This window comes from Bufo gargarizans, chromosome 4, assembly GCF_014858855.1.
Source record: "Bufo gargarizans isolate SCDJY-AF-19 chromosome 4, ASM1485885v1, whole genome shotgun sequence".
Taxonomy (NCBI): Eukaryota; Metazoa; Chordata; class Amphibia; order Anura; family Bufonidae; genus Bufo; species Bufo gargarizans.
The window spans coordinates 462,051,782-462,063,677 of NC_058083.1; the positions used below are offsets into that span (position 1 = coordinate 462,051,782).

General features: G+C 47.6%; 1 protein-coding gene across 1 annotated transcript in view; it reads right to left on the reverse strand.

The window, feature by feature from the left end:
- PAK5 (p21 (RAC1) activated kinase 5) overlaps nt 1-7,899 on the reverse strand; it is a 194,472-nt gene extending 186,573 nt beyond the window's left edge. The window contains exon 1 of the mRNA XM_044289884.1: nt 7,787-7,899. Coding sequence (XP_044145819.1) covers nt 7,787-7,799 — 13 coding nt within the window. The 5' untranslated portion in view covers nt 7,800-7,899. The remainder of the gene's footprint in view (nt 1-7,786) is intronic.
- Between the last annotated feature and the right edge of the window lie 3,997 nt (nt 7,900-11,896).

Below are 11,896 nucleotides of genomic sequence, written 5' to 3' on the forward strand. Positions count from 1 at the left end.
CGTTTGGCTCCGCACGGCCAGGCGGACACCAAAACGACTTTTTCCTTCATGTCCGTGGTTCCTCCAAAAATCAAGGAAGACCCACGGAAGAAAAAATGGACACGGATCCAGTTTTTGCGGACCGCAAAAAAAAAAAAAAAACGGTCGTGTGCATGAGACCTAAGTCGCAGGACCTGTGGAGGGAAGCATACTTATCTGCTCCCCGCCGCAGCATTTCGGCTCCTTTAGGTTCCCACTGCCACACTCTGGTCTTGATGGTCAACATCTGGTTTGAAGAGGGTCACGTGTACAGCTGCAGCAGATTACTGGCCAGTGGGTCACATGACACATGGGGGAGTCGTCGCCACTGCAGCCAGTTATTGCCTGCAGCAGCACATGTAGCCTCTGGTCAAAATTGATGTTGATATGCGGGACCAGAGCATGGTAGTGAGGAACCAAAGGACTAGGAACCCTGCGGAGACAGTAAGTATGTTTCCCTCCACAGGTCTGGCCACTTGTGGGCTCAGGCTGAAAGGCCCCTGAAGGTGGACAACCCTTTCATTATCTTACTAGATGTTTGTAGCTGACACTATAAACACTCACTATAGCTCAATCCTTAGCTTACTGATAAGAAAGTGACTTAAATAAGTGTTTATGGCCTTTTAGTCATTTAGAGATGAGGGTTATTAGATGACGTCACAAACTGAAAGTACATTCACACAGCTAGAAAAACAGTTAACCCTTTGTGACAGAGGGGCTCAATATTTTTTATAAACAATTGAAAAAAAATGATCTTAGCCCAAAATGAGTAAAATGCAATCATACAGCATCATGAAGCACCATACACTTCACAGGAGCAATGTTCAGTTTGGGAAATAAAGCTCCCACACTAAGGCTAGGTTCAGACCTGAGCGTTTTACAGCGCATTCCTACGCGCTGTAAAACGCTCAACAGGCAAGAACCAATGCTTCCCTATGGGAATGGTTCTCACCTGAGAGTTTTACAGCGCGTACGATCGCGCTGTAAAACGCCCGACGCCCCAAGAAGTACATGAGCTTCTTTGGGGGCGTCTTGTCGCTCGTTCCCGTACATAGACTTCCGGGAACGCGCGACAATGGGCGTTCGCTTGTCTCTGTATGCGCGATTGCAAACGCCGGTACAATCGCGCATACAGAGCGCGACACCCCGAACACTCAGGTCTGAACCCAGCGTAAGCCTGGACTGAATGCACTCATGTGAAACTGGCCTATAGAGGCTACTTGGATACTGCCTGTTTAGCGAATTATGTTTTTCATTCCCTGCCTTTTCGGATCCATAACTTTTTTTTTTTCTGTTCGCATTTAATATTGCATACGATATAGTGGGGAGCTGGAAAGAAAAATTCCAAATGGGGTGAAAAAATAAATAAAAATTCTATTCCACAACAGTGTTATGGGTTTTGTTTTTACGGCGTTCCCTATACGGTAAAAACTGCCCAGTTACTTTGATTCTCCAGGTCAGAACTATTACAGCAGTACCACATATGTATAGTTTTTCTTGCGTTTTTCTAGAGAAAAAATAAATAAATAAATAAATAAATGATAAAACCCATTTTATTTTATTTTTCCCCATCGCCATGTTGTGACCCCTATAACTTTTTGGTAGTCATGTGTATGGAGCTTTGTGAGGGCTCTTTTTTTTTTTTTGGCAGGGCGGTCTGTACTTTTTAATGATACTATTTTGATCACTTTTTATTTATTTATTCTTTTGTATGAGGAGAAGCGACCAAAAAAAGGTGAATCGCCATTTTTTTCCGTTTCACATATGGGAACAATATTTTTATATTTTAATAGAACGGACGTTTTCGCACGTGGTGATGCCCAGGTGTATTTTTTATGTTTTTTTTATTTTCATTTTGGGGAAGGAGGGGTTATTTGAATTTTTATATAAAGGACATCTATTTTGCAGTAGTGGCCAAGCCTCAATATTTTTATTCTTGATGAACTTTTTCTCCTGACAAAAACTGATACTCAAAATAAGGGTCCATTCACACGTCCGTTGTTTCTTTCCTGATCTGTTCCGTTTTTTGCGGATCAGATCTGGACCAGTTCTGTACCCATTCATTTTCAATAGGCCCTGAAAAAAAAAAATTTAAATCGGACATTGTGCTGTCCGATTTTTTTCAGGACCTATTGAAAATGAATGAGTACAGAACTGGTCCAGATCTGATCCGCAAAAAACGGAACAGATCAGGAAAGAAACAACGGACGTATGAATGGACCCTTAGGGATGTTTTTTTTTTTTCCCTGTTCTTCTGACGGATCAGAAGAATGGAAAGCTAAACAGTGATGTGAACTCGCCCTGAATGAGGGTAAAACCTTCCAAAAGTCATAGCTAGCACCCGGTCATACAAAAGTAAGGCGACATAAGAAGGTTGTCTAGGAAGGTGGAAGTATACTTTTTGGGGGCGTGCACACAGATTCTCATGCGGAAAACCTTCAGTGTAAGGCCTCATGCACACGGCCGTTGTTTTGGTCCGCATCCCAGCCGCAGTTTTGGCAGCTCGGATGCGGACCCATTCACTTCACTTCCGTGGCCCTGCAAAAAAAATATAACATGTCCGTCTTCATGGACGCCATCCGCGTTTTGCAGATCTGCGATTTGTGGACCGCAAAACAAACAACGGTCATGTGCATGTAGCCTAATATAGTTCTAGTTAAGTAGATGAGATTTGCTAAATCTCATGTACACGGTGCAGAAATTGTCCACATAGAAATTTACCTGCGGTGCGGATTTTGAAATACGTAGCAGGTCACAAATCCGTGACAAAAGCGGCAAGTAACTGACGAAAATCAAAATAAACTATGCTGCCGTGTGCATATACCCAAGGTTATGTTCACACAAGAAATATTTTGCATATTTCTGGGAGTTTCGCACGGATCCGTGGCAAAATTTGCATCAAACTCCACATGAAGATCTTGATGTAGATCCTGCTGCGGATTTGCCATGGAAATGCTTATTGTTACTAGCAAGAACAGGACATGTTCTATAATTTGCGGAACGGACATACAGATGTGGACAGCACGTGGATGACATCTGTCTGCTGTCCGTTTTTATTGCAGACCCATAGAAATGAATGGCGTTCTATCGGCCAAAAATGTGGATCGGTTATAGATGCAAAATACAGTCCTGTGCAAGAGGTCTTAATTCTGCATGCGTGTCTCAGTACGGCTACTTTCACACATTTGGAGGGCAGCAATCCGGCAGGCTGTTCCGACCGGACTAAAAACGTTGCATGCAGCAATTCCCAGTATTTAACCAGGGAGTGGCCGGATCGCCACCGGTTCCCATTATAGTCAATGGGGCTGGAGGGTATGTGGCACTATCTATGCCTGATCTAGAGAACTCAAAACGGTGTAAAACTAGCCTAAGGGCTACTGCACGTGGCCGTTTCCGTTTTTTTGCGGTCTCCAAATTGCATGTTCGCAAAACACTTCCCTGTCGAGTGCATGCCACCATTCATTCTATAAAAATGTCCTATCCTTGTCCGCAAAATGGACAAGAATAGGACATGTTCTCTCTTTTTTGCGGGGTCGTGGAACAGACGCGCGGATGCAGATAACACACTGCGTGCTGTCCTGATCTTGTGGCCCCATTGAAATTAATAGGTCTGCATCCGATCTGCAGAAAATGCGGACAGAAACTACGGCCTTAGGACGCCTTCTTCCTATTGCTCTGCTAGGGTGAATAGTGTCACAGGGGGGGGGATGAATGGCAGGTACGTACTATAATACTTCCCCTACACTTCACTACTATGACTGCACAGCAGTGTATAGGAATCCCCTACAGCCGGCAATGATGTGGTCGGTCGATAAGGGGTTAATACAATAATACTAATTGTTCCAATTATCGTTACCACTTTTTATCAATAATTCAGTGGTTTTTGATGTGCAGCTTTATACAGGCATCTCCTGCCAGGTCACAGAGGGGGATCCAAAAAGGGGCTGTGACTCCCCAAGTATGCGGCAATATCCTAAAAGCTATTAACCATTTCAGAACTAGACATACAATATCCCTGAACTCCGATACATCTGATGTGATCCTGATCTAACCCAATTTTTTTTTTTTTACGGATGAATATTTCATATTGCTGCCATACAAAGCGCAAAAGCCCTGGCTCCTGGGGAGGGTAGGGGCTCATGCACACAGCCATATCACAGCCCAATTGTGTGCGAGGGCTTCCACGAGTCCTCTACTATCGCCCCATAGGTCTCCGATTATATACAACACGATACAGAAGATTCCAGACAAATCCAACAGAAAATAAGTTATCCGATGCCGTGTGTATATGTAGTGCGCACAGCGTGCACGAGCCCTCAACTCCTTCCTAAATTCTATTGTACTTTCTGCACTTTCCATCGTCCTGGTACCATATAGCGGCTACATTCAGGGTGCAGCACACATGGCCGATCAATGGCACCCGTACTATTTCCATGTCCTAAAGTACAAGCATTCAGTGATCTACAAGAGGCAAAGTGAAGGGAGGAATATGGTACATACCAGTAGTGCTTGTCATCGAAGAACAATCACCCTCATCTTCCCATCTCGCCGGACGGATAGGTTTTTTATCTGCTATCAAGGCCGGCTATTGTCAGATAACAATGACTATCACAAAAACCGGGATTTGTGGAGTCTGACCCTGATAATCTGACGCCATCTGTTCAACTTAATAGTTGCTTCCCATCACCACGGAAACAAGTCAACCGCGCTGTCAAAAAACAAAAAAACGGGAGGCAACAAAACAAGCAACTGGGGAGCTTCCAGGCAGCCTAGAGAGATGCCTACAATCCATATGAGCATGTGGGAGCGCTGCAAACAGTGTAGGGGGGCCATATGGAGCGCCTGCTCGGCTCTGCTGTACCGCAGGACAGCCTGGAAACTGTTACAAAGTAGCAGGGAAATTAAATTGCTGCATCTGCTTCCACTTCTCATGAAAAACAAGCGTGCAAGGGCGGCACTTTACAGTACACGGGACCCGCAAGTCGGTCCGTGCAAAGTCAACAGGTGATGGAATAGATCAAGACAGGTCACGTGATACAAGCACAAAAACAAAAAGAAAAAAACAGAGCGTAAAAGACGTAAAGCATAAGGTGGTACTGAGTCAATACAGAAACTGCAAATATACAGCGACTAAACAATAGTAGAGGTGACAAGTGACAAGTCTTCATGGTCTGTCCACCAGAAGACAGAGTATTTCCATTTGGAGTCACTTTGTTAAACTCCACAACCGGCTTTGAAACCTTCCTTTAAGGCCTCATGCACACGACTGTATTTTTTCACGGTCCGCAAAAACGGGGTCCGTAGGTCCGTGATCGTTTTTTCGTCCGTGGGTCTTCCTTGATTTTTGGAGGATCCACGGACATGAAAAAAAAGTCGTTTTGGTGTCCGCCTGGCCGTGCAGAGCCAAACGGATCCGTCCTGAATTACAATGCAAGTCAATGGGGACGGATCCCTTTGACGTTGACACAATATGGTGCAATTGCAAACGGATCCGTCCCCCATTGACTTTTAATGTAAAGTCAGGAGTCCCTTTTATACCATCGGATCGGAGTTTTCTCCAATCCAATGGTATATTTTAACTTGAAGCGTCCCCATCACCATGGGAACGCCTCTATGTTAGAATATACTGTCGGATCTGAGTTTTCACGAAGTGAAAACTCAGCTCTGAAAAAGCTTTTATGCAGACGGATCTTCGGATCCGTCTGTATGAAAGTAACCTACGGCCACGGATCACGGACGCCAATCTTGGGTCCGCGAAAAAAAAAACTGAAAATGGCACAACGGCCACGGATGCACACAACGGTCGTGTGCATGAGGCCTAAAGGGCAGGATCAATCTTATTAAACCAGGCATATTGCCTAGTAGGGTTGATCCTACTGAACAAAATGATACCCGTCTTGTGAAAATCAGTTGCAGCGTTCCCGAGAAAAAAAGCCTTTTACGCTGGTAGCAAGTGAAGGTCTCGGAGCAGTGAGGGGCGGGGCCTGATCCCCCTGTGCGCCTCAGCTTCCCAGTGATGGCCACGCCCCTCAGTGCAACAGAGCACTCACTGGCCTAAATTTGTCCTCAGGAATGCCACAACCGATTTTCACAAGACAGGTATTGCTTTAATTAGCAGGATCAACCCTACCAGGCGGTATGATTGGTGGAATAGGGCTGACCCCGCTGACCGATGCCCTTTAAAGAAAGTTGACAAAGCAGTTTGGAGAGTTTAACAAAGTAACTCCAAATGGTTGGTAAGCACGGAGAAGGCCTCAAGCGCCGCCGCCTTCTCAAACAGCTGATGGGCGAGGGTCCCGGAGGTTGGACGCCCCACAATCAAATACTGATGACCTGTCCAGAGGATAGCTCAGTGTAAAACTCCCAGAAGCCTTTAATGATCACCGGATAGGTGTAAGTGTCTGATGGCAGAGGAGGTGGGGGGTTCTCGCGGGGGTCTAACCGCTAGGACCCCCACTGATTACAACAACATACGAATGGAGTGGCAATTGAGCCTGCACATTGCTGCTGCATTAAATTCTATGGGACTGCGGGGATAGTCAAGCACTGTATGCAACCATGTTTCGGCAGTCCTATAGCGGCAGCGGGCATGCTCTCTTGTCTCTGTTCACACTGGCGACACAAGGTCCGCATTCTCGTGATCAATGGGGATCCCAGCAGTCGGACCCCCACCAGTCAGGCAGTTTCATAGACTTTGAATGGAGAAGCAGCGCGCATGCTGGACAGCGATCCATTTAAATTGGGAAAAGAGGGGCTGCATTTTTGTGGCCAGTGGGGGGTCCTGCACTCAGACCCCCATTAATCAGGCAGCCTCATAGCCTTTGAATGGAGCAGCACTGAGCATGCGCTACAGCCGCTCCATTTATACTGGAGACACAGAACCCACTTTCTTATGATCAGTCCCAGTCCCAGAATTCAGACCCCCACCAAGAGGTCGATGCTGGACCATAGCTCCATTCAAACAGGGGACATGGTGCCCCTGTTCTTGTGATTAGCGGGGGTCCCAGCAGCCAGGCTTACGGACTGGTAAAGGAGCAGCAGTGTGCATGCTCGACTGTCGCTCCAATGAAATGGGGGACACGGGATGCAATTGGTGACCCCTCACAGACACTTAACTACCCTGTGGCTAAGAGACAAGTTGTCATTCTGGGACACCCCATTGGTGTAAGTGGCTCCATGGCGCTAGGGTACCTGTCCTAGGGCTGTGTTCACACGCTCAGGATCTGCCTGTGGGATCACGACACAATATCCATAGAGGAGACGATATAAAGTTTCTATATGACACGGAGAACCTCAAAGTGACAGATGACAATATAGACAGAAACCATCAGCAAGGAGGTGACCAGTAAGAGCAGCTTCTGACCTCCATAGACGCCTGAGAGGCCACATGATACATAGACATGCACCACCCCAGGCCTGGAGGAAGTGTGCCCAGGAGAACAGCCCAGATCCCGGGCACTGCCATGGGTGAGGGGCACAAGGTGACTGCAGGTGGCACTGGCAGAGGTCACATAGGTCAGGACTAGTCAGTGGGGGAAAGTATGGACTCCTAGCAGAAAGTCCTATCTGGCACGGTGTGATGACAAGATGGCACTGCGGGCAGACGAGCTCCGTGCCAAGGATGCAACAAAGCCGGGCAGATCCGGAGGGGGCACCGCCGGCCATTACCAGGGCACAGGGATGAGGAGAACAAAAGGGAAGCGGCGGCGGCGGCGGCGGCGGGCGGGGGGATGCTCCGCTCCTGCCTGGTGCTGATGCTGACACCTACCCGCTGCCGTCATGAAATCCGTGGCATCCCTCCTGCTCACTCGGCTCTCAGCGCCATCTTCCCGCTGATCCCCGGGGTCCGGGCATGTGCCGGCCCAGGCTGCTCGCTCCCGACCCACGGCCATCCCACAACGGGGGAAAGAGGGAGAGAGCACGGCGGAGAGGAGGCGCGCCCCCGACCTCCAGAACGCGGCTGGGCAGAACCGGGGGGCGGCGCTGCTGGGCGACTGATACCCTCAGCACCGGGTCCAGTCAGTGCTGCCGGCGGCCCCTGCATACACCCAGAGCCTGGCAGCAGCTCTGTAGGCAAGCTGTGCAGACAGCAGGCCTGACCATGAAGTGCTGCAGCTTCTTATGTGAGCAAGGAGGAGGACCAGCCAGGGGACAGGGCCACTCAAAAGAAGCTGTGGAGGCTCCGCCCTCCGTCAGTCTTCCACTTGAACTTGACGTGGTGACGTCACCAGTGCCCTGCCCGCTCAGATCTTACACTCTCTCTGAACCTGGTCTAGTGCACCCTCCTGCCTGGGTGTACCCCCCTCTGCCCTCCTGCCTGGGTGTACCACCCTCTGCCCTCCTGCCTGGGTGTACCCCCCTCTGCCCTCCTGCCTGGGTGTACCACCCTCTGCCCTCCTGCCTGGGTGTACCACCCTCTGCCCTCCTGCCTGGGTGTACCCCCCTCTGGACTTGACAGTGTAAGTTATAAAGTTATTAACACCATCGCCATGTCCCAGGTCAGGTGCCTCTGAATGTAGAGAAGGCCAGGTATGTGCAGCTCTCATCAATCACTGCGCACATCTGTACTATTTTTGGAAGACATAGCAGTAAATTGAGAGAGCTGCTCCTACAGTAGGTGATGGGGCCTCCTTCTTTAGATAGGAGTGGGTTCCAGAGGAGGGACCTCTCAATTAAAGAGCATCTGTCAGCAGATTTGTACCTATGACACTAGTTGACCTGTTACATGTGCACTTGGCAGCTGAAAGCATCTGTGTTGGTCCCATGTTCATATGTGCCCCCATTGGTGAGAAAAATGATGTTTTAATATATGTAAATGAGCCTCAAGGAGCAACGGGGGCGTTGTCATTGCACCTAGAGGCTCCGCTCTCCTGCACTTGACAGGGCCAGGCAGTGAAAACCTCATCATGTCTGGCCCTGTCAATCAAAGTGCACAGGGGGCAGCAGCTGCAGAGAGAGCAGAGCCTCTAGGTGACAGATGCCCTTTAAATGGTCTTCATGGGAGAACCCTTTTAACATTCAGGCTGGGTTTACAGGCTACATCTGCCATATGCAGCTGAACCGCCACCGTCTGCTGGATTTACTGTATTTTTTGCCCCATAAGACGTACTCCCCCCCTTCCAAAGTGGGGGAAAAATGCCCCTGCATCTTATGGGGCGAATACTAATGAAGCGCTTCATTAGGTATCGGAGGACCAGGAAGCGGTAAAGGCTCTGTACTCACTGCTTTCTGGTCCTCAGCTATTGGCTGTGCAGGGCTGTACACGGCGTGAGGGCGCTCTGTGACCTCACACTGTGCGCCGCGATACACAGCCGACAGTAGGATGAAGAGGATCACCCAGGAGCAGGACAGGTACGTTTTTTTTTTTTTTTTTTGCACTGGGGGCTGATGGCTGACATATAGGGGCTGATATATGGGGCTGATGGCTGAATTAGGGTTGTTGCGGGTATCAAAATTTCGATACCCAATCGATACTTTTGTCCCAGTATCGATACGATACCGGGATTTTCATTTTTTCGATACTAGACTGCGGTGCTGCGCAGTCTAGCATCACAGAACATCAGCAGCACAGGGGAGAAGGACGTAGTCTCTCCCTCCCCCTGTGCCGCTGCTGCCACCAATGAGAGCGCAGAGGGGAGGGCGCACTGCGCCACCAATGATAGGACTTTTCCTGGGTCCAGACTTTAAGTAGCAGACTACACAGAGCGGTGCCCAGCGATGTCCCAGCACTTACTATTATTCCTGGGCGCCGCTCCGATCGCCCGCAGTGCCCCATTACTGTCTCCTGCTCCATATGCTAATTATTATCGGAGCAATGGGGAGGAGACATCAGCTTCTCTAGTGGGCGTTCCTTCTACCTGTGCTGTGATTGGAAAGCTGACATATAGGGGCTGATAACGGTGGTCTTTATGTTAAGCAGGAGGATCCAAAAAACCATAAGCATATGTGAATATTAGATCGAGAATTATAAAGTATTAACATTTATCTTCAGAGATTGGGTTCCACTGGAGGACCTACATAATTTAACTTCACAATCATATTGTATATTTATTTTTACTATTTATCACTTTTTAGTCTGGCCAGACTTGTCCTCACACATATATATTTATTGTCTTAAGATTTTATGGTCTTATTAATAAAGTACCATTTACTCCAGATATAGCGAGTGCCCAGCCTTTTTTTGACATATTACTTTTTTCTTATTGTTCTCCTCTAAAACCTAGGTGCGTCTTATGGGCCGGTGGGTCTTATAGGGCAAAAAATACGGTAGCTAATTCTCTGGTAATACCGTCAAAATTGTTTGGCACTATGTCCACCTCAGTAGGTTTTCAGCTTCTTGTGGCAACCATAAGTTAAAGCGAACCTTTCACCTGCATTTCACTTAATAAACTATCAAAAGTACCTTATAGATCATCCTCATTGTGTTATCATACAGTCTTGACCAGCTTTTCTGCCATATACAGTACAGACCAAAAGTTTGGACACACCTTCTCATTCAAAGAGTTTTCTTTATTTTCATGACTATGAAAATTGTAGATTCACACTGAAGGCATCAAAACTATGAATTAACACATGTGGAATTATATACATAACAAAAAAGTGTGAAACAACTGAAAATGTCATATTCTAGGTTCTTCAAAGTAGCCACCTTTTGCTTTGATTACTGCTTTGCACACTCTTGGCATTCTCTTGATGAGCTTCAAGAGGTAGTCACCTGAAATGGTCTTCCAACAGTCTTGAAGGAGTTCCCAATGATGCTTAGCACTTGTTGGCCCTTTTGCCTTCACTCTGCGGTCCAGCTCACCCCAAACCATCTCGATTGGGTTCAGGTCCGGTGACTGTGGAGGCCAGGTCATCTGGCGCAGCACCCCATCACTCTCCTTCATGGTCAAATAGCCCTTACACAGCCTGCAGGTGTGTTTGGGGTCATTGTCTTGTTGAAAAATAAATGATGGTCCAACTAAACGCAAACCGGATGGAATAGCATGCTGCTGCAAGATGCTGTGGTAGCCATGCTGGTTCAGTATGCCTTCAATTTTGAATAAATCCCCAACAGTGTCGCCAGCAAAGCATCCTCACACCTCCTCCTCCATGCTTCACAGTGGGAATCAGGCATGTAGAGTCCATCCGTTCACCTTTTCTGCGTCGCACAAAGACACAGTGGTTGGAACCAAAGATCTCAAATTTAGACTCATCAGACCAAAGCACAGATTTCCACTGGTCTAATGTCCATTCCTTGTGTTCTTTAGCCCAAACAAGTCTCTTCTGCTTGTTGCCTGTCCTTAGCAGTGGTTTCCTAGCAGATATTCTACCATGAAGGCCTGATCCACACAGTCTCCTCTTAACAGTTGTTCTAGAGATGTGTCTGCTGCTAGAACTCTGTGTGGCATTGACCTGGTGGCTAATCTGAGCTGCTGTTAACCTGCGATTTCTGAGGCTGGTGACTCGGATGAACTTATCCTCCGCAGCAGAGGTGACTCTTGGTCTTCCTTTCCTGGGGTAGTCCGCATGTGAGCCAGTTTCTTTGTAGCGCTTGATGGTTTTTGTGACTGCACTTGGGGACACTTTCAAAGTTTTCCCAATTTTTCGGACTGACTGACCTTCATTTCTTAAAGTAATGATGGCCACTCGTTTTTCTTTACTTAGCTGCTTTTTTCTTGCCATAATACAAATTCTAACAGTCTATTCAGTAGGACTATCAGCTGTGTATCCACCTGACTTCTCCACAACGCAACTGATGGTCCCAACCCCATTTATAAGGCAAGAAATCCCACTTATTAAACCTGACAGGGCACACCTGTGAAGTGAAAACCATTTCAGGTGACTACCTCTTGAAGCTCATCAAGAGAATGCCAAGAGTGTGCAAAGCAGTAATCAA